This window comes from Neofelis nebulosa, chromosome 1 (genome assembly GCF_028018385.1).
Source record: "Neofelis nebulosa isolate mNeoNeb1 chromosome 1, mNeoNeb1.pri, whole genome shotgun sequence".
Lineage (NCBI taxonomy): Eukaryota > Metazoa > Chordata > Mammalia > Carnivora > Felidae > Neofelis > Neofelis nebulosa.
Window position 1 is genome coordinate 102009051 of NC_080782.1, and position 23743 is coordinate 102032793.

General features: G+C 39.7%; 1 protein-coding gene and 1 pseudogene across 2 annotated transcripts; one reads left to right on the forward strand and one right to left on the reverse strand.

Moving 5' to 3' along the window:
* Positions 1-8259: 8259 nt before the first annotated feature.
* On the reverse strand, positions 8260-15430 carry BTF3 (basic transcription factor 3). 2 transcript variants are annotated; one of them, XM_058729812.1, is made up of 6 exons: positions 15281-15430; positions 14631-14699; positions 11301-11414; positions 10615-10816; positions 9309-9365; positions 8260-8551 (listed from the first exon to the last, which is right to left on the reverse strand). In XM_058729812.1, the coding sequence occupies exons 2-6, from the start codon at positions 14697-14699 to the stop codon at positions 8505-8507; spliced, it is 489 nt and encodes a 162-aa protein (XP_058585795.1). In that variant the 5' UTR covers positions 15281-15430; the 3' UTR covers positions 8260-8504. The 2 variants fall into 2 exon arrangements, with proteins under 2 accessions (XP_058585795.1, XP_058585790.1); XM_058729807.1 differs by lacking the exon at positions 15281-15430 and adding an exon at positions 15043-15247.
* Positions 15431-16878: 1448 nt separating this feature from the next.
* Positions 16879-23743, forward strand: part of LOC131511793 (small ribosomal subunit protein eS27-like) — a 34562-nt pseudogene continuing 27697 nt past the window's right edge.

Consider the following 23743-nt stretch of genomic DNA (forward strand, 5'->3'; position numbering starts at 1 on the left):
TTTATTTTAAATTTTTAATGTTTATTTATTTTTGAGACAGGGAGAGACAGAGCATGAACGGGGGAGGGGCAGAGAGAGAGGGAGACACAGAATCTGAAACAGGCTCCAGGCTCTGAGCTGTCACCACAGAGCCCGACGGGGGGCTCGAACTCACGGACCCGCAAGATCATGACCTGAGCTGTAGTCGGACGCCTAACTGACTGAGCCACCCAGGCGCCCCAGAACTTCAACATTTTATAGTTTAAAATTTTTTTAAAAAACCATCACAGTATTCTGACAAGCTCCCACTCCTTTTTAAAAAAAAAATTTTTTTTTCAACGTTTATTTATTTTTGAGACAGAGAGAGACAGAGCATGAACAAGGGAGGGGCAGAGAGAGAGGGAGACACAGAATCTGAAACAGGCTGCAGGCTCTGAGCCGTCAGCCCAGAGCCCGGCGCGGGGCTCGAACTCACGGGCCGTGAGATCATGACCTGAGCCGAAGTCGGAGGCTCAACCAACCGAGCCACCCAGGCGCCCCTCCCACTCCTTTTTTTTTTTATTTTTTATTTTTTTTTATTTTTCAGACAGAGAGAGACAGAGCATGAACGGGGGAGGGGCAGAGAGAGAGGGAGACACAGAATTGGAAGCAGGCTCCAGGCTCTGAGCCATCAGCCCAGAGCCCGACGCGGGGCTCAAACTCACGGACCGCGAGATCGTGACCTGAGCTGAAGTCGGACGCCTAATGGACTGACCCACCCAGGCGCCCCTCCCACTCCTTTTTTTGAGTGAGTAGATTCATTGCATTTAAACAACTATACCAATTAGAAACACACACACACACACACACACACACACACACACACACACACACACACAATGATACCAATTTACCAATGTCCCCTTGAAGTTGTTGCAGCAAGCTTTCTTTGTTTTCATTTCTAGCTGAGAAAATAATGGAAGGGCTGCGCAGAACCAATCCCTGGCAAAGCTCAACCAGAGCCCAGGTGTGTTGACTCCCTCTCAATCACCTTTGATAGCTTCTCAGGCGGGAGTAACTCCACACTCATTTGCTCAAATGCCAGTAGTATTGCAAGACATGCAAGCTAAGTAAGCCTAAAGAGGTCTGGAGGATGGAGGAGAAAAAAAGAAAGAAAACGAGGAGAAGAAATACTGGGGAAAGGACCCATGGAAAGAAGCAGAAGGGGAAGGAGAAAGCAGATTATTATTATATTACGAAATGATGTGCGTGGTCATGGATGTATATGCCTTCCTCCAGCACTTGTCTTACAAATCGTCGAGATGTGCCATATCGACAACGTAAAACAGCCTCTCTGCAACTTGACTTCTTGTGTGAAGACCTCGCTACCTGCTTGCCATCCTCCCTGCTTTGGAACAGCAAGCCAGCTCGTGGTCATGGTGAAGAGGAATCTGCTACCTACTGGGCGTGAGCTGGCCAAATAGTCAAAATTAAAGAACAGTTTACAAAAAGGGGGGGGGGCGGTGCCTGGGTGGCTCTGTCGGTTGAGCGTCTGACTTCAGCTCAGGTCATGATCTTGCGGTTCGTGAGTTCAAGCCCCGTGTCGGGCTCTGTGCTGACAGCTCAGAGCCTGGAGCCTGCTTCTGATTCTGTGTCTCCCTCTCTCTCTCCCCTCCCCTGCTCATGCTCTGTCGCTGTCTCTCAAAAATGAATAAACGTTAAAGAAATTTTAAAAAGAATTAAAGAACAGTTACCAGCAACTAATAACTAAAATTCAGAATTATATTTAAAACATTATCATGAAGGAATTCTTTCTACTAGAAATAATGCCTTCATCTAATCAGCCTCCAACAAAACTTGATATTCCAGCCAGAAGACTTGGACATACATGGACAAGGTGTGTGACCCAAGAAACGGCTGTGATGATTATTCAGATGAATCCCCTAAAACTGACAATAGGTGTACTTGATGTGGTTTTTTATGGTGATATAAACATCCAATTTGATATTATTTATGTGATGAAGTTAACTGATAATGTTTTATATTTAGCCAAAACAATGTTTCAGGAGGAAAAAAATTGCCTTAGTTTGCATATTTCTATGATTGTGGAAATTCCCGCTCTTTACATATATGGTAACTGACGGGTTTTTTGGGTTTTTGTTTTGTTTTGCTCTAATTCAAAAAACAATTTTTTTAATGTTATATATTTATTTTTGAGGCAGAAAGAGACACAGCATGAGCAGGGGAGGAGCAGAGAGAGAGGAAGACACAGAATCCGAAGCAGGCTCCAGGCTCTGAGCTGTCAGCCCCGAGACCGACGCGGGGCTCGAACTCAGGAACCGCGAGATCGCGACCTGAACGGAAGTCGGATGCTCAACCGACTGAGCCACCCGGGCGCCCCTCGCTGTAAGTTTTTTTGTTTTTTTGTTTTTTTTTTTAATTGAAGTATACTTGACATACATTAGTTTCTGGTGTGTAACAGAGGGGTTGCACAAGTCTACGTGTTCTCCTATGCTCACCACAAGTGTAGCCGCCATGTGTCAGCATGCAGCCCTTTTAAAACACCACTGACCGGACTCCCTGCCCTGTGCCTTTCATCCCCACACGTATTCGTTCCATCACCGGAAGCCTGTGCCTCCCGCTGCCCTTCACCCATTTTCCCATCCCCCTAACCCCCCTCTCCTCTGGCAACCATCAGTTTGTTCTCTCTATTTATGGATCTGTTTCTGCTTTTTGTTTGTTTATTCACTTGTTTTTGTTGTTTTCAGATTTCACTTGTATTTGTTGTTTTCAGATTCCACACGGAAGTGAAATCATATGGTATTTGTCTTTCTCTATCTGACTTATTTCACTTAGTATAATACCCTCTAGCTCTACTCATGTTGTTACAAATGACAAGTTCATTCTTTTTTTTGTGGCTGATATTCCATTGTGTATCTATACTACATATTCTTTATTCATTTGCCTATGGACACTTGGGTTGTTTTCATACCTTGGCTAATGTAAATAATGCTGCCACAAACACAAGGGTGCATATATCTTTTTTGAATTAGTGTTTTTGTTTTCTTTGGGTAAATATCCAGGAGTGGAATTACTGGATGGCATGGTATTTCTATTTTTACTTGTTTGAGGAACCTCCATACTGTTTTCCAGTGTGTGCACTAATTTTATTTCCACCAACAATACATGAGAGTTCTGTTTTTCTTCACATTCTTGCCAACACTTATTACTTCTCGTCTTTCTTTTTCTTCTTTTCAATGTTTATTTTTGAGAGAGATATAGCGTGAGCAGGGAAGGGACAGAGAGAGAGGGAGACACAGAATCTGCATCAGGGTCCAGGCTCCAAGCTGTCAACACAGAGCCTGACGTAGGGCTTGAACTCACAAACTGTAAGATCATGACCTGAGCCGAAGTCAGATGCTCAACCAACTGAACCACCCAAGGGCCCCTATTTCTTGTTGTTTTGTTACTAGGCATTCTGACAGATGTAAGGTGATATTGTGGGTTTGATTTGCATATTCTTGATCATGAGTGATATTCAGGATCTTTTCATATGTCTGTTGGCCATCTGTATGTCTTCTTTGGGAAAATGTCTATTTAGTCCTCTATTTTTAAATTGGGTTTTTTGTTTGTTTTGTTTTTTTGTGTGTGGTTTGTTTTTTTGTTTGTTTCTTTGTTTTGTTTTCGTGTTTGGTTGTTTAAGTTCTTTTTATATATTATGGATATTAATCTCTTACTGGGTTGCAAATTTCTTCTTCCATGTATTAGGTTGCCTTTTTGTTTCCTTCACTGTGCAAAAGCTTTTCATTTTGATGTAGTCCCAATAGTTTATTTTTCTTTTGTTTCCCTTGCCTCAGGAGACCCATCTAAAAAAATGTTTCTATGCTTCATGTCAAAGAAATTATTGCCCATGTTTTTCTTCTAGGAGTTTTATGGTTTCAGGTCTCACATTTAGGTCTTTAATCCATTTTGAGGTTATTTTTGTGTATGGCGTAAAAGCAAAGTGGTCCAGTTTCATTCTTTTGTACGTAGCTGTCCAGTTTTTCCAGCACCATTTGTTGAAGAGACTGTCTTCTCCCACTGTATATTCTTGCCTCCTTTGTCATAGATTGCCCATATGAGCATGGGTTTATTTCTGGGTTCTCTATGCCGTTGCATTGATCTATGTGTCTGTTTCTGTGTCAGTGCCATAGTGTTTTGATTCCTATAGCTTTGAAGTATATATTGAAATCTATGATTTTGATGCCTTCAGCTTGTTCTTCTTTCTCAAAATTACTTTGGCTTAATTGATGTTTTAGTGAGTTCTTGGAGTAGCTACCTTTGCATTTCAACTACATACATTAATATATACTTAGAAACCTTCCTAAGGATATTTACACCCATGATTGAGCAGTTCCATCATGTCCAGGAGTTTGCGTTTTTAAAGCAGGTTAGTTCTCTACCTAATAAGCAAATACAGTCAGATTTGCAAAGTTCAACAAAGGAAATAATCTTGATGGGCAACTCTTGTCCGTTATCAAATTCCTTTTGGATTTCTTTGGAAATTTTGGTAAAGATCAAAGGCAAGTCTGTTGAACACTTTGGGTCTCAAAGATTCTTGTTTGTTTAACCTTGGGTGTTTCCTCACTCCTCCTCCACCACTCTCCTCTCTGCCTCCCGCGGTGCTCTCCGTGGTGGTTTAAACACTGCAGCACCCCATCACTTTACAAACTGGCAAGGCTGTTTTGTCTAGAAACCATGGTGGTAGATACAATTCTAATACCTCATGCCCTGGTCACTGGGTAAAAGCCTTATCAGAAATATCCTTCACTAAATAGATCCGTTCCTACCTTTTGTCTGGCCATTATGGAAGGTAGAAACAGAAACGCTTCCTGGGAGTTGCGTGTTATCTAACAACGCACTGACAATAAAAGGCAAGAGTATAAACAGATCCTTGTCTTCTTGCTAACTGCCAATTAGCGAACACTGATTCTCTTCCCTGCTTACTGAGCACGTAAACTCATATGGCCCCTTCCTTATTTATGGAGTGTGTCAGTATGTTTATTTTCAGACCGATGGAGAGAGGCAGGACTCTTCTTGGCTTTTCAAAGCACGAATTCTTTCACCAAAACATGTAGAATCTTTAATAGACATCTGCAATTTTCCCCTTGGATAGTTTTCACTCATATTTTTAGGACCCAAAGGGCTTTTTCTTTTCCAAGAGCATCTTTTCCAGGCCGCCTTGACATTTTAACAGTAATGATTTTAAAAATAAATAAAATTGTCTAGTTTTACAGTGCACAAAGTGTTCAGCCTAGAGATGTGATACTGTTTTCTTTGCTGACTATGCCTGCATTCCCCAAACATGCTGCAAAAATGGCATTCAAGACCGTGCTGATTGGAGTGATGAAAATTTATGTGAATAGAAGACTTTTCTAATCATTGTTTTGGAAAAGCCTTAAAAACCTGTTATTAGTTACCTTAAGACTTCTCTCCAAAAAAGAAAAGAAAAAATTGACATATGTATCTTATTGGGCAGAGGGGCCTCCTAAAGCATGAATCCGGTGTTATGTAACGGAGAAAAATTATTAGTAGAAATCAGACCCAACCTTTAGTGACCGTCAGCCCATTTTAAACTTGTTTCCAAATTTTAGAATGTAGCTTTCTGTCCTGTGCACCACAGGGTTACTGGGAGGACGACACAACTGTACTCTAGTTTAACTATTTCAACAAAGAAAAGGTATTAATCCCAAGAGTTTTCAGATCAAAATTTGATCCCTATCTCTTCATTGGCCAAGCCTTGGTTCTGATGCAGCTAAAAGCTAGTTTGGCCCAGGACTAGTCTTAAGAGTAGTGGACACCTGCCAGCATGTAGTGACAGCATCCAGAAGATCAACCAGATGAGAATCATCTGCCCTTCTAAGCCGGCCAAGACTTAAAACTCTTTCTAGTAGTTGCTGAGGTCAAAAGAGCAGACCTAGGTTTGACTCTCGTGCTACCACACAACAGGCTGTGTTGATCTGACAAACTATTTTCACCTCTTGAAGTTGGCTTCCTTATCTGTACCACATGGCTCTTTTGGGGGAAGGGGGAGATTATTATGATAACCAATGAGATTATATAAAACAAGTGGTACAGAGCCTAACACATAATAGCCACCAGAACTGTGGGCAATTAAAGAAAAATTGTAAGGGTATGGTAGATTGCAGTATTGTTCAAAAGTATTGGCTGTCCTGCTCTGAAGGAGTACATTTCTCCAGGCCTCGTGACCCTCAGATTGGACTATGCACATGACTTGCTCCGGCTGATGAAATTTGATTCATGACGTGCGTCGCTTCCTAAGTTTTCAGAGCCAGATGGTTGTTTGCTCTCTTTTCCCTGTCCTGAGACTAGCAATGTTCTGATCAGATGCTGTTCTTGCAGTAAAGTGGACCCCAGCCACAGGCAAAGCACACGTATCAAGAGTGACAGAGAAATCTTTGTAGCAACTAAAATAGTCATTTGTAACTGTAGCATAATCCTGATAGTGAAGGTGTTACAAGAACTTTTCTTATTAATATATAGCCACTAACACACACCAGACCATTTAAAAAATGGACCAAAGAAGTTTTCTTGAGGTTGTCGGAGAGTCTCTGACTACAGGCACAACAGAATTAACCCTACCCAGCATCTGTTAAAAGAAGCAAGTTGCCCTGTGTAGGCCTGGCCTGGAAACCGATTGCATTTCCTCATCTAGCTCCTTTCCTGTACAGATCTTGGGCAAACACCTGGGAGGATACTCAGGTAGTAGCATATTCTTCACAGGCCTAAGTCAGCCTGTCACTTTCAACTCCATTTCTTGAGATGAGTTGGGAAACTAACTTAAAATCTCATCTACTCCAAGTATGCCCAATGCACCTGCAGCATCAGACTCACTTGGGAGTAGATCAGAAATGAAAACCCTCAGGCCTCCTCTAGCCTTTCCCAATCTTCTGTCCTCCTTTAGACATTCTGTTTGGTCAGTTACATACAAGCAAAATTTGTTGAGTAACGGTGTTAAAAGCCAGCAAATGACCCATTTTCTCATTTGCTGGGAAGCCGAATGCTCCAGACAGAGGCTACCCCTGAGTCTGGCACCTGCAACTTTGTAGCAGAGCCTAACCTGACCCACAATACTCTGCAAACATGCACTTCTCTGTAATTTTGTAAACCATGGAGACTGCAGAGTCCGTTACTGTAGCAGTGGACTTTAACAAGACTGACACATCCTTGGAAAGTAATACAATGTTTAAATATGAAAATAGTATCTACACAAGCATTTCATTTTTGTAGTTTACTTACAGTGACTTTTAGATATAGCTGCATAGTACCCTCACAAGGTACTTACTAATTATTATGGAAATTTAACATTCTCATTGTTGCAAGAAAAAGCTAAAACTATCTTTTCATCTGGCCTTAAAGCAGATGACATTTATTTTAAATGCCATTTGTAAATTTTTAAGTTACTTCAACATTGATTGCTAACACAATTTAAGTAGCCTTATATTGAGACGGATCTTTGGGACAATGTCCTGATTGGGGTGCAGGCACAAGTATTGTTTGTTAAATCTCTTGCAACTGTACACATCATTTTTACTGTGTTATTTTAAAAAGAAAACAGGAGGAGCCACCTGGCTGCCTCAGTTCGTACAGCATGCATCTCTTGATCTTGGGAGTTGTAAGTCTGAGCCCCACGTTGGGTGCCGAGATTTCTTAAAATAAAAAAATACATAAATACATACAGTAAATTTTTTTAAAGAGAAAAAAGTAGCCCTACTACAGTGTTACCACTTGAATTTAATTAACATAAGGTGGCATTCCTAATACAAACACTACTTTTTACACGTGTCTTACAGAATATTCTACAAGGGTTATTAAGAGATTACTTTCCTTTTTAGGTAACTTTGGGTTACAACTACAAAATGGAGCTACTCCTCCCTACTTCATAGACTGAGGATTAAATGAGAGAAAATGAAGTGCAATAATATATTAAAGGCACTTAGTATACATTTAAGAGATAGACCATATTAAGAGAAAAAAACTCATGCTCAAAAGAATATTTCATTCTCATTTTATAGTTATATCCATTACATAAACCACTGTAGCCCTGAGGATTGGAGAAAAGTTTTAAAACATAACTTTATATCACCTGTGTTACATTATATGGCCATTTAAAATCTTTAATCAAATTTCATCAAAGATTACCAGTCATATTACATGCCATGATTAGCTATGAATAACTTTGCTTTCTGTGTACAAATTAGTGTCAGTGAAATAAAAAATGAAACCATATACTAGGCAAAGAACTTTATTAATCTTGTTTCAAACTTTATTCCCAGGCTTCTTCAGCTTAATTAGCTGCAAAGAATGAATTGTGTATAAGCAAAAACTGAAAAGAGCTGCAGTGTCCAAGGGGCTTGGGCTTAAAAATATTAGAGATCTAGATTTTATCAGATCCATGAACAAAATTTTTAAAAAGCAGTCATAATATAAAATAGCAGCTCCCAGTAACTTCTTCAAGTTTTATCTTCTTCAGAAGTTGACTCAATTCAGTTTGCTTCATTCTTGGAAGCTTCATCAAAATTCTCCACAAGATCTAGAAAAAGAAAAAGGTAGAAACTCTGAAAAAAGCCAAACCTACACATCAATGGATTTTATTTTATTTTATTTTTCAACGTTTTTTATTTTTATTTTTGGGACAGAGAGAGACAGAGCATGAACGGGGGAGGGGCAGAGAGAGAGGGAGACACAGAATCGGAAACAGGCTCCAGGCTCCGAGCCATCAGCCCAGAGCCCGACGCGGGGCTCGAACTCACGGACCGCGAGATCGTGACCTGGCTGAAGTCGGACGCTTAACCGACTGCGCCACCCCGGCGCCCCAGCCCATCAATGGATTTTAAAGAGATTTACCAAGTAACAGCTAAGACAGAAAAAACCCTCCTAATTGCCAAGAGTTCTGATTTTAGAATAGTTACACCATACCCCCAAGACTCTTGAACGATTTCTCCATGCCTTCTCGTAAATTTATTGATCTCGAAGTAGGAAACAGGGGTCTCTTTTGTGATCTATTAGTTATTATATTCATGTGACAACATACATTTTTTATTCAATATTTAAAGTTAGATACCTATACCTACTTGGGATCCCAATCAGAAGAAACCAAGTCTACAAATTTAACTCCTAGTTAAATAACTCTGCATTATTTTTTCCATTCTAAAGAAGTGAGGTTCATGTCTGCGTTTTCTGTTCTTTACCTCATTACCTCCCCCCACAAGGTACTTTCCTAGAGTATAAAGATTTTTCATTCTTCCTTGCTAAGATTCTCTAATTTAACCACAAGTGAAGGTTCCTACCTGGAACTTCATCATCATCCTCCTCTCCGGTAGCAAGTGGTGCCTTTCCATCCACAGCTGTGAAAGCGAAATATCTATGTTACACACTTGTTAAGTTTTTAATAAACATCAACCAGAAAAACAGATGAAAGGCCAAGCATTGTTACAGTTTATATTCACGATTACAACAGTGACATTTGGGATTTCATCCCTAAGTACAAGCATTAACATGGCAGTCTACAAATGAACGAGAATGTTGTTAACAGCCAACAAATCAAATTCCATACCCTTCTTTCAAGCCCTCTGGCCACCACAGGCCCTGAGGTAGTATGAGAACAACAGAATGCCCCCAGGGTAGAGGTAAACCCATATACCAAATCACGGTAAAATTTCTTATGGGAGACAAATCAAGAAGCTGTTTCTCAAATGCTGTTTTGTTAATGGCATAAGGGAGATGCTCAACAAACCTTTACTGAAATGAACATAAAAGGATCAAAAAATTAAATGCCTTTGATTAGTGGTAAGCATCCACTTTTTAAAACACAAAAAAGTAAACTACACTTAGGAGTTGAGACCTCACAGTACTAGCCCTGTAAGATTTTCAGTGGGATACTTCCAAAACCTACTTCAGCTCTGAAAGCCTTTCTAGAACCTCTTTCTTAAGTCTCTCACTGTGATACCCTCTCCCCCAACATATACATACACACACACACACACAGATAAACATGTAAAATGTCTAGCAAAATGTCTAGAAAAACATGGATGACTAAATAATGGACCACATAATAAGCCTATCTTGCTTCCACTTTCTTCAAAATTTTAATAAGAGGACCACAGCATAAAATACCTACATTTCTTAATGCACTTACTTAACTGCAGGATTTTCAGTCCTGAGCAAAATCCCTGTATTATAATTAAAAATACCCAAATAGTGCCAGGCCAGTTATTAAAACTACTGGTGATACCAGTTGTAAAAAATTTGATAATTTATAATATATTTTAATCAATTCTAAACTGTCAGTTATCAAAAATACCCCAAACTAACATTTTCATCATTTCCAGCTAATGAAGGTAAAAAATTTTAACTCTAAGATCCAAAGCAAGAAAGTTAGAAAACAATCCACTGAATCAAGTATTAATGATCGATCACAGCATACTAGTTAACTTACTGAACACACTAAGAACACTTAAAAGCAGTGTTAACAATCGTTATTTTTTAGAGGAAAACTGGCATGTCCAAATGTAAAGATACTCACATCTACTTGAAATCTTAGAAATTTACTGACAAATCAGTAACGCTAGGCAAAACCACTACTAGGAAACTTACATTGTTTGGGCAGAGCTTCAGCCAGCCTTCTTAAACTAGTCAGACTGTCTGCACCAAGTTGGTTTAAGATACTGGGTAACATTTCTGTCAGCTGCTTTGTCTCAGCATGGCCTGTAATGGTGAAAGTGTTCGCAGCCAGGGATGCCTGAACTTTAGGGTTGTTAAAGTGGATCACTGTTCCTTGGTTTGTGAACATATTCACCTATAAAGAAAAAAAGTTTAATTAGCAACACCCACCAACATTCCTTTAAAGCCAAACATTCTTTTAAGCAAAAGCTGAAGTCTGGCTAAGTAATCCACTATTCCACTGTGAAGCACAGGTGCTATTTTGCCTGAAATGGAAAGTGCAATCTAATCACTTTCAGACTCAGCAATCTCCCTACTATTTATTAATGGAGTCAAAGATTTTAAAAAATCATTTAATTCGTGACCATTAAAATTTTTTTCTACCCACATCTTGTTCTATAAAGAAATAAAATTTGGGGAACCTGGGTGGCTCATTAGGTTGAGCATCCAATTCTTGATTGTGGCTCAGGTTCTCACGCTCATGAGACCGAGCCCTGCATGGGGCTCAGGGTGGACAGCAAGGAGCCTGCTTGGGATTCTCTCTCTCGTTCTCTGCCCTGCTCATGCTCTCTCAAAAAATAAATACACTTAAAAAAATAAAAATAAAATTTGACACTTACTTCTTCAATACCAGAGATATTGTTTACTCCTAACTTCTTTAAGGAGAACTGAAGTTTTTTATCATCTGCTGTAGCTGTTCTATGAACCACCTTCTTCTTTCGGCGAGCAGTTCCCTGATTGAGGAGAAGATAACACACATAAACATCATAACAAACAGTTTCTAATTCCTTTCTGACCTTTGGTCTGTTTAAGAAAATTACTCTAAGTATAAAGTTTTAGGCAGCAAGTAGGCAATGACAGAAGCCGAAAGAGGGTAACAAATCCTTAATAACTTCTCGTTTTGTCAGATATAAACAAATTATCTTTTCAAAATCCTATTATTTAGATTATGTGCTCCAGAAGAGCAGATAAAGAGGTGGCATTATGAACCTAAATTAGGCCTCATTAAAAGTCCATATTCAGAACTATTAACCTTTTCGGTTTTTTTACATTAACCGATGAAAAATCAACATCCATTAATAGTCACAGGCAAGACAATGTATGACACATTGAAATGAGTCTGTATACAGACTTTTGTAACACCTAATAGTAAAATCTGAAATTCTTACCTTAATCTACAAGGCCCCTACATGATCTGCTCTGCCCCTATTATGCTGTTCTTGACAACATCTCTATCACATACGTATTCTCATCTTCAGCCACAGAAACCTCGTCTGAGTTCCTTAAACAGACCGAAAAGAGCCTGTGCACATACTGTTCCCTTCTTCCCCTAGCATCTGCACTGGCTTCCTCCCTTACTACAGATCTCTGTTCTTTTGGCACCGTTATCAGTGACCTTTCCCAACCACCCGATGTAAAAAAGCAACTCCAGCAGCCATCATCTTCTATCTATCCAGGTTTATTTTTCTTCATAACAAATATTACTATAAGAGAGAAATGCATTTTATTGTCTGCCTCCCCTCACTAGAATGTAAGCTTCCATTCTGTTTACTGCTATAAAAAGTTTAAAACCTTTACACGGTATATAAGGCTCTTTAGGGAAAGGCTACCACCCACCTACCTCAATATACCCCAACCTCCATACCAATTCCTGTTTGTCCTTTATTTTTTAAAAAAAAATTTTTTTTTCAACGTTTTTTATTTATTTTTGGGACAGAGAGAGACAGAGCATGAACGGGGGAGGGGCAGAGAGAGAGGGAGACACAGAATCGGAAGCAGGCTCCAGGCTCCGAGCCATCAGCCCAGAGCCTGACGCGGGGCTCGAACTCACGGACCGCGAGATCGTGACCTGGCTGAAGTCGGACGCTTAACCGACTGCGCCACCCAGGCGCCCCCCATTTGTCCTTTAAAACCCTGTTCCAACCTCTTTCAGGCCTTCCCAAACCTCTGTAATTAACTGTCCCCAAGCAAAATCATTCCCACCCTTGTACTTTGGAAACACTTCTACTGAACTATGTACATTACACTATGAAACAGATCTTTCTTTTAGAAAAGATGCCTATCTCCCCTACTACCATTAAAGCTCCCTCAGGGACCATGAACTTCTTAAATTTCATATTCTCAGGACTGAGCACAATAAAGGCTTAAATAATGATAGTTAAACCAAATAAAATACCAACAGCTACAAAAAATACTGGTTACCAGACCCAAAAAAAGCCTTTAAGAATAGACATCACCTTGATGTAGTCATGTAGCTATCTGGTTTCCAAATAATTGTCTCTAAATCTCTCTAAAAGACACTCTAACCGCTACTGTAAGATTATAAAAACAAAATGGACACACCTTCTATACATTCCACACACTTCACATGTCTAGAGTTCCATTTTTACTGATATAATTAAGTCATTATCAATGTTCTGATCAGATACTGAATACAGCATTTTTACAGGATCAGAGTAACCACAGAAAGATAGCACGCAAGCCCATTATTCAAGTTATTTCTTGTGAAACTCGTACTAAAAGAAATGATAGTTAAAAACACCAATATAAGAATATCCAAACACTGACCCACAAAGGCTATAATGAGTTTCTCTGGGACCTGAAGGCCACACCTAGCTTTTAACAATTGCTAAGAAGGCCAAGAAACACCTACTATTTGTTAATTGGCAGGTGCAGATCCTGAAGACTACCGGCTTCAGGAAAAAAAATCAGGACACATTCGTTGCTGGCAAAGTCCAGGAATTTAACAGATACACATCTCCTTATTTAAGTCTAAGTGAAACTTTTGGCTATTTCACAGAATACTCTATTTGAAAGCAAATGTTTAAAGTTGGGAAAAACTAATAGATAACAAGCTTGGTAGCAGGGAAGCTTTACAAGTTTTACCAAGTAAAGACACGCTCTGTTGGGACAAGCTACCACACCTTGTTAAATACTAGGAATGTGCTAACACAATGCAAAATACAACTAAGTAGATCTCTGTCTAGAGACAGATTTAAGTAAATTACTGATTTAAGTAAATTACTCAGAAAACAATCTAAAAATTTCCAAGTTCAAAAAAGAATACTCTTGAAAATCAGTATCAAGCAGAAAAAAACCCAATTAACCAAAACTTATCTAAAAACCTAGCAATCATTCTCATTCTCTCAGTTTTAGCATATTTACAAAGTCAAAATTGAGAGCTTATCTGCTTAGGTAATATTTTCAAATCCATAGTCACTGCTCTTAAATTTTGTGATGTACCTCTAACAAAGGTATCTTCCAAATAACCTAGAAAATACACAACTACTCTGGAATGCATTTAGCTAAGAAAGCATTACAGAAAGGTCTTAATGTGCAGGGAACACAAACTTCTACCTGTCAACTACAATTATCCAGAACCGGACATTGTAAACTGTAGTTCAAAAGACAGGTGGAACTTAAATTCAGAGTTACCTTAATTATTTACAAAAAAAAAAAAAAAAAAAAAAAAAAAAAAAAAAAAAAAAAGAGAGAGAGAGAGACAGAGAAAGAAAAAAGAAAAAAAAAAAAAAGGCATCAGCATAGCACTGAAGGTATACAACTTAGGCCAAAACAAGTTAGGAGTAGGAGGGCCACAAGGATTATCTAACTGAAATGACACATTTTCTTACTAATCAACTTAGAAAACATTTTGTTGTACTAAAACACTGTAACAATGAAAACATTTTCACAGAAATGTTTATAAGTGGTCTCTTCACCTAGATTCACTTTTTTTTTTTTTTTACTATACAACATGCGTGTCCCACTGATACACTCTACTGTATATCATTTAACCCCGCCTCCTCCTTCCCACCCCACTTTGCGAGCTCGATGAAATGCCCTCTAGAGACAGTGACAAGCCAACAATACCAAAAAAACAAACCCCCAAAAAACCCAAACCTGGAAACTTCAACAACAACAAAAAAACCCAAAAAGCTATTAAAACTTACTTTCCCACCAATGCGCACTTGTGCTTGCAGTTTGGCGAGTTTCTCCTGGTTCATGATAGTTTCTTTCATCTAGAAAAACAGGAAACCCTCAGCGAGGAAAGGTCTAGTTATCTCCAGCATTCTACGCTCTTTATTTCCCAAGACACGAGCAGAAGAAAAAACGTCCTTAACAGGCCGAGGCCTGAATCCCCAATCCACCCCGCAAAGCTCCCAATTTCAGTTTTGGGGGAGCGCAAAGGGCACCCACCTTCCTACCCCTCCTCCACAACTCCCCCCTCCCTGCAGGCCCGAAAAACGGGCGCTAACCCATGCCTGATCACCCCCGGCCCCCCACCCCCGGCCCTGGCCCGGCCTCGGCCTAGCCAGGGCCTGCCCGGCCCGGCCCGGCCACTCTCCGCAAGCCTCGCGGTACCTGAGGCTCCTGTCCTCGGGTTCCGCCGCGAGGTGGAGGAAGAGACGGCGTCGCCTCGCCCCCAGGGCAGCCGCCCCTGGCTCGACCTCGCCCCCGAGAGTCAGCCTGAGTGGGTGCGCCTGTCCGTCGCATCGCCTTCCTCTCCTCAGCCCTGTCCCTCCCTGTCTCGCTCCTTCCGGGCACTTCCCGCCCCCGTTCCCGTCCTCCTCCCACGCCGGCGTCCAGAGCCTTTTTGTACCTTGTTGGAGCGGAAATGGGACCGCGCGGGGGACTAGGGTAGGCGCTCAGGGGGTCTCGGGTGGACCAGCTGAGATTAGGCGCACACACGCGGGGACGCAAGATGGCAGCTAGAGGGAGGCCGGAAGTGATGCAACACTGCTTCCTCCTAGAGTCAGGAAACGGACTTCGCTGCGAGCTCAGCTGCTCGCTGCGCACGCGCGGCTGCAGGCCGAGGCGTTTGTGACGGTCGCGTGGGTCACATTTCTCGTCAGCGCGGGCCAGGTTGAGACCTCCCGAGGGACTCTGTGCTGGAGGCACCGCGAGTGGTCCTGGGAAAGGCCATAAAGGAGTCAGAAAGAACGGTTCTTTGCACAGTTAGGGTTGAGTAAGTCGGCCCCGATCCCCAAATTCTTTACCTTCAGAAGAAAGGGCATTTCCCATCTGCGGAAACGCTTGGGGCGCCAAGAGTGTGCTCACCTCTTTGGTCGCTCTCGCTCGCTGGATGGTGTAGATTGGAGCAGTCGTCTGAATGTTTTAGAATTTACCCTCCGGTAGAAATAAGCCTTTGACAAGACATTTTGGCCAAACGTTGTCAAAATAAGCTAATTTTGCCTTCTAGGAGGAGGAGGTTTGGGTAGGTTGCAGGACCGTGGTTCACAGGTTTTCTGGCTTGAGTGTTCAGAATGCATCCTCGAGTCCCACTCCTCAAAAGCGGTTCATTCGGACTGGGGATGGAACCGGGTAATCTGCATTTCAGCAAGCGTAGCAGGTCTCACCTGAGACCCCTGTACTTGATTACATTACTTGTTTCTTTAACAAAAAGTTGACTCCTTGATCCTTATTTGGCACGGATTTTACAATTAGCGATTCACAGTTGAACCAACTTTGTTTCTGAACTAGGTAGTGCAATCAAGGGAGAATTTGTGCCCGGTGTGTTTACAGAGACTTCTAGTATGAGTTAAAATTTCCTGAACGGTAGGACGAGCTTTAAGACAACGTTAACCTGGTTAACGTTAATCTGGTCAGCCTTTTGGTGGTCTTAGCTATGAAAAGCCTTCGCAGGGTCAAAAATGAGTCCCAAATCTCTAAGAAAAATACAATTTATACAGCAGGGAAACTTGTGTAGGTGCAGATTTCTAATTAAGATGAATCTTTTTGTATACTTCTCACCTGTACATTTGTTAAAATGTGGTGTCTCTAAGAAAATAGGACATCTGTATTGCTTTGTTAGGGTAATTGTAACAGTTGATATCTTCTTAGAAAACAGTGTTGCTCCTATATAAGACAAGTTTAGTACAGAAAAAGATGTACTATTAGGCTATGTGGGTTACTATAGAGGTCAAGATGACAGTGCAAACATCAGTCAGTGCTATAGAAATATTACAAAATATATAGAAATAGTCCCCTTTTTGAAAGTATGTCTTTGTTCAGGAACAGATTTTTTCCCCTTCTTCCATGTTACATTGAGGACATTTGAAACTTCCTATTCAATTTTTTTTTTTTTTTAACGTTTATATATTTTTGAGACAGAGAGAGACAGCATGAATGGGGGAGGGACAGAGAGAGGGAGACACAGAATCCGAAACAGGCTCCAGGCTCTGAGCTGGAGCAGTCAGCACAGAGCCCGATGCAGGGCTCGAACCCACAAACCATGAGATGATGACCTGAGCCAAAGTCATTGTTTTCTGAGCATTTACATAAACCCAAGATTCTTCTGCCTGTCACCTGATTCACCTTTTAGACACCTGTTTTCTGGAAGTAGCCCAGGTTATTATTTTCCTTTGATTCCCATGTTTCTGTCTTGTACTTTTCTAATTTTTAAGACTTTTATCGTGTTGAAAAACATGAAAGATGCCCTCATAGTAAGAAAAGAACATTTTGAATTTTGACTTCTGCTACATTTGCTTATTTTGTGAATGGTTAGGAAATTCAGATTCTGCTAATATTTATATACAAGGCTTTTTAAAAAAGTAACTGAAAGGGTTTTTTTTTTAACTCCAAAAAAGAGTTACTAAGTTACTATCTTAATCAGTGCTGACAAAGGAATAATTTATGATGTCTAGGGCAAATAAAAATTACTGGCTCCCACACTTAACTGCTTAGCTTGAACAAACCTAAGACTCATTTACTGAAGCATTCAACATGTCCTCTGTCAATAGAGCAGGTAAGAAGGGGGAAACCTGTTTGCTCTCCTTGGTTTATAGTTTATGGTCTAATCAAAGTCCATGAATTGTTTTCACCTCTCTGTTGGATTTAAGTTAGCGTCAGCAAGAGGTAAATATTTACTTTGTTTAATATTTATTAAGATCGCATTTTGACCCACAAGAGATCTTGGAAATCGCTGAGAATAAATATTCCCATGCTTCTAGTTGCTTTGTGATCTGGCCATTGACTGATAGCCACAATGGACCTTTTTTTCGTTTGTTTCTAAACCTGCTTGAACTTCTAATATAACTCACCTTTGTCAAGTTAATGGCTGCACCTCATGTAGCTTTTGGTTTAAATGTCTCAGGAAAGCCTTCTCTGACACCCTCAGCCCCATTAAGTTACCTCCATCGTTATTTTTAGTTGTGGTACTTTATTAAATGCAAATGGTGGTTTGATAATTTTGTTGAGTTAATGGATAATTCAACTAGGAATCTTAATAACACTTTCTACTAGGTTAATGTCGAGTGTTGGCTCTTTAACAGCTGGATCCTCAAAGAACTCTTAGGAGTGCTCTTATGAGGTAGGTTCTTCCCATATTACTTTACTTATTTTTGGCCATCTAACTAAAGTGTAGAGAATCAAGATGTGAAGATTGACATGACCTCATCTTCCCTCCATCAGTTCTACCATCTCTGTATATCTGAACCTATAAATATTGCCTGCCTTCTTATTACACACAGGAGAATATTCCCTCTACTTGTACTTTTGTGTATTTCATTCAGGATCTTGATTCTTCTGTTGCATCCCCTCCTATATCTCTTCCCCCCTCCCCTTTGAACTGGATCATCCTCCCTGCACAATAAAATGCCTCGTTATCATGTATCTCAAGAGAAAAGAAAATGAAAGACTCTTTTTGACCTCTCTTCCCCTCCAGCCACTACTTGCTTTTTGTGTTCCCTTTTATAGCAAAATCTTTCCAAAGAATTGTCTAACCCTCCATCTTGACAATTCCAAAAGGTAGATTCCTAGTTCTTACTTTAGTCTTTAGGTAGCATTTGACATACTTGGCTGCTTCCACATTTTTGAAACTTGTTTTTTTCCTCTAGGCTCCCAGAACCTCTCACTTGCTGATTTTCTCTCACTGGCATCTCAGTCTGCTTTGCTTTATCTTATTTCTCTGACTTTTAAATATTAGAGTTGCTTACAGTTTAGTCCTATGTTCTTTTCTGCCTGTACTCTCCCTAAACATTTTCATCCATTCCCATCGCTTTAAATGTCATCTTTAGTTTGATGAGTCCCAAATTTATAATTCCAGCCCTAACTTTTTGAATACCAGACTGAATATTCCTTTTACATTATTGTGGAAAACTTCAAGTACATAAGAGTACAAATAATAAAGTGAACTTCTATCAAACCATTGCACAGTATCAACAGTTATTAAATTAATACATACATACTTTGATTTTATTCTGAATTTTGTTTCAGAAAACTTCTATATATATAAGGTCTCTCCGGGAGAAAGATACAGAAAGTTGAGTGCTGGGAAAAGGAGGAGGAGGAGCAGAGGGCTTTTTTGTTTCGCAGAGAACCCTGGTACAGAAGCAGTTGAGTGAACATGGGGAGAGGAAAGTGTGCTTCAAAAGGAAAGATTTACTGAAGTCGTAGGGATGTCCAAAGCATCTTTCTGTTTTTTGTTTTTTGTTTTTTGTTTTTTTCTTGGTGATGTCTACACCCAACGTGAAGCTGGAACTCATAACCCCAAGATCAAAAGTCCATGTTCCTGCATCTGAGCCAGCCAGGCGCCACCAAAGCATCTTTTAAAAAATCTCAGTCACCTAATATAGTCTGTATTTCTGAGACCAGAGTGGAACCAAGGAGGTCAATTGCTTTTTTATAAGAAAAAAAAATACTTTAAATGTTTAATTGCTGGGGGAAAAAAAAGCCCACTGAAAATAAGTTGCTCTCAGAATATGTCTTGTCTGCAGTCAAACAAGGATGATAAATGGTAGGAAGCTCCTGGAGAGTCATGAAAGCAAAGCATGGAAGTCTACGTTATCCAAATTTTGCTGATTATCTATTTAGCATACTGTTTATTAAACACACTAAAATATTTTTAAGGGCTTTCACAGCTATGTAAATCTCCCCAATTCTATTATCTTCATGAAGTCTTTCAAATTCCTTAAGATAATAATGCTTTATAGAGGCCAGTTTTCTTTCATTTTATCTTGCAACATTTGCTAGTATTTATTAGTTGTACTTCAATTTCTCTATGCTTATATGCTGATGATTCGGTAGGGGCCTTCTTGTGAATAGGATAAATCAAAGTGAGAATTGTATCTTCTACTAGAGTAGAAGCAAGTGCTACAGTAACAGTGCATCAGTATACCTGATGGAGTTTGTTGCTATTTTCAGCATTTTGGTATTAAAACTGATGTGGCAACAAGAAGAGGAGGAGCGACAAACTGGTAAACTTTAGTTGCTTTAGTGAGTTTGTGGAATTGTAATTTATAAAGACAGGAGAGGACTTGGCATATAAAGAACAGGAGTATAGAGAACTTCAAGGAAACTAAAATCCTGCAGAAAAAATATATATACTGTTTATTTGTGTATCTTTTAAGTGGCTGGAAAATACTGCCAACAAGAAAGTAATGGAAACTTGATACCCTTTTTATTTTTTATTTAAAAAAAATTTTTCTAATGTTTTTATTTATTTTTGAGACAGAGAGAGACAGAGCATGAGCAGGGAGGGGCAGAGAGAGAGGGAGACAAAGAATCTGAAGCAGGCTCCAGGCTCCGAGCTGTCAGCACAGAGCCCGACGCGGGGCTTGAACTCACACACCGCAAGATCATGACCTGAGCCAAAGTCGGACGCTCAACCGACTGAGCCACCCAGGTGCCCCTTGATACCCTTTTTAAAGAAATATTGTAATTTAATACTTATTAACTTTGCCAACATCCAACATCCTTGTTTGCTCTTCTTGGGAGTCTGAACTTGTTTTTTTTTTTTTTTTTTTTTAATGTTTAATTTTGAGAGCAAGGAAACTCAGGAACCCTCAAGATCATGACCTGAAGTTAGACTCTTAACCGACTGAGCCATCCAGGTGCCCCTGAACTTGTATTCTTGGTTTAGAGAATAAGGAGTGGTAGGAAGAAGGAAGGCGATGTAGGAGATTGACACTGTGTGCATTTTATATCATTTTGGAGCTGCAGAGGTATTACAGGTTAAAGTGGTTTAAACTTTGGTTTGAGAAGAGGACACAGAGAGCCAGAGGATAATTAAACTCTAAAGGTATATCTGGGAAGTGGGTGGAGTTAACACAAATTTAGGAAGTAAAAGTAAATAAATCATTCAACAGTTTGAAGCAGTGTTTCTGGTAGAGAATGCCAGCAGAGCTTAACTTTTTAATAGAAAAAGTGGTTTTGCCTTTTCTATTTTAGGTTACGTTTTAGCACCTTTAACGATATATTCTGCAATTTATTGGGGGAAAATTTTTAAAAGATTTTATTTGCTCAAAGAAAGCAATCTGACTGCAGAAGCCAAATCTATAAACACTTTAAAATGTAAACTCTGGGATAACTTCATGACTACCAAATTGTAACTGATTCAGCTTCTTGTTTCAGTGCTTGATCTTTTCCCAAGCTCCAGTCTAGTGCCAACCAGGATCATTACACACCCCCAGGGGTATTTCATTCTTCTGGCTGAAGGGCTGTCCTGAAGTCTACACCCTTCACATTAACTGTCAGGACACCCACTATTCGTTTGTCAGATATGTCATACTGCTTATATATTACTATTTATTTATTTATAGACAAAACAGAAGTTGTCAGGGTAGAAAATAACTTAAAAGACGAACATATAATTAGTAACTTCATTTGGTTAATAAAACTATCCATATTTTAAACCTAGAGGACGTTTCATTTTGTATATTCCTGTATCATTTATCACTGATGTAAAAGAATGAAAAAAATCAGAAATAATTATTTCGTTGTTTGCATTTGGGTGATAGATTCAATATTTTTAATATATGTTAGGATGACTGTCTTTTTTTCATTCTTGAAGTTGACCTATTTGCAGGCTTCTATTCCATATACATGTTAGGTTTTGTTAAATTATTTTAAAATTTTATTGAGATTCTATAGATTAATTGGGATGCTTTTATATCTTTGCTAATTGTATGAGTCTGCACTCAGTTGCAATAAATAGATCTGGCTATTTTAAGTATATAGGGATTTAGTATAGGGAATTGGGGCTTAGAATATTATTTAAAAGGCTGGAAGAATGGACTTTAGCCTAGACCATCAGAAATGAGTCCTAGGATAGTATAGCAGAGCTAGACTGTTAAGGGAGCTGTTGCTATTGCCCCTACCGGTCAGGTGGATGGAGAATCAAGACCCCAGGACTAGAATTATCAGTGTTAAGGATGGACTACCATAGCTACAATGTAAGAATCAAGAAGATACTGTAATACTCAACGCCCACAAAGCCAATGACTGTGCTCTAGAAAGCTGCTGCAGAAAATAACTCCTATATTCACCACCATGCTTGCCATCCAAAAAACAAAGCAGCAGGAAGAAGGCTTTGGTTTTCCACACTCCAGATCTTACTTACATGTACCTAATTGGCAGAAATCATTTACTTCTAGAACACTTAACTGCAAGGATATCTGGGAAATGTAGTTCTTAACTTTTCAACATTTATAGTACAGAAAGTAAGCTTAAAAGAAATTTGAATAAATGCTGAGTGCCAGGCTACCTTATACCGTGAATATAGCACCAGTATTATTTCAAATATTTTACGTATTTATTTTACTTACATAATTTTTAAAAGATTTTTAAAACTGTTTATTTTTGAGAAAGAGAGAGGGAGAGAGAGAGAGGGCAAATGTGGGAGGGGCAGAGAGAGAGAAGGAGACACAGAATCCAAAGCAGGTTCCAGGCTCTGCACTGTCAGCACATTGCCTGACACAGGGCTCGAACTCACGAACTGCGAGATCATGACCTGAGCTGAAGTTGGAGGCTCACTAACCCAGCCACCCAGGGGCCCCTTCCTCAACATTTTTGTATCTCAGGTTTTCCTTTTCAGTTATTTTATTGTTATTTTTTTAAAAATGTTTATTTACTTTGGGGGAGGGGCAGAGAGAGGGGGACAGAGGATTGGAAGGGGGATTTTCACTGACAGGCTGACAGCAGGGAGCCCAATGTGGGGCTCGAACCCACGGACCACAAGATCATGACCTGAGCCGAAGTCAGATGCTCAACGGACTGAGCCACCCAGGCACCCCTTATTGTTTTTTTTATTCAGGTAGAGTTGACACACAATGTTACATTAGTTTCAAGTGTACAACTTAGTGATTTGACAAGTTTATATGTTACCCTCTGTTCACCACAAGTGTAGCTACCATCTGTCCCTTTACATCACTATTACAATATCATTGACTGTATTCATGATGGTGTGCCTTTTAATCCTGTGACTTGCTTATTCTATAACTATCTCCCTCTCTCCTCTACCCATTCTGCCTACCTCTCCTCCCTCCACTCACTCTCCCCTCTGGCAATCATCATTTTGTTCTCTGTATTTATAGTTCTGATTCTGCTTTTTGTTTGTTTATTCATTTTTTTGAAGATTCCATTTATGAAGGAAATCATACGGTATTTGTCTTCCTCAGTCTGACTTACTTAGCATCATACCCTAGGTCCTTCCATGTCATAATTTCATCCTTTTTATGGCTGTGTAGTATTCCTGTGTGTGTGTGTGTGTGTGTGTGTGTGTGTACACATTTTCCTTACCCATTTTTCTTTTGATGGACACTTAGGTTATATCCATGTCTTGGCTATTGTAAATTATGCTGCAGTTAACATAGGGGTGCATAGATCTTTTCAAGTTAGTGTTTTTGTTTTCCCTGGGTAAATACCCAATAGTGGGATTATTGGATCATATCGTATTTCTATTTTTAATTTCCTGAGGAACCTCCATACTATTTTCCACATTGCCTGCACCAGTTTGTATTCTCACCAACAGTGCACAAGGTTTCCATTTCCTCTTCGTTCTCACCAACACTTGTTTTTCATCTTTTTAACAAGACAGGCATGCGGTAATATTTTTTTTGTGATTCTGATTTGCATTCCCCTAATGATGAGTGATGTTGAGCATCGTTTCATGTGTCTGTTGGCCATCTGTATATCTTCTTTGGGAAAATGTCTATTCAGGTCCTCTGCCCATTTTTTTATTCGGATTGTTTGAGTTTTTTTGATATTCACTTATGTAAGTTTGGATAGTAACTTCTTATGTGTCATTTGCTATTACCTTCTCTCATTTGATATAGGGTGTCTTTTT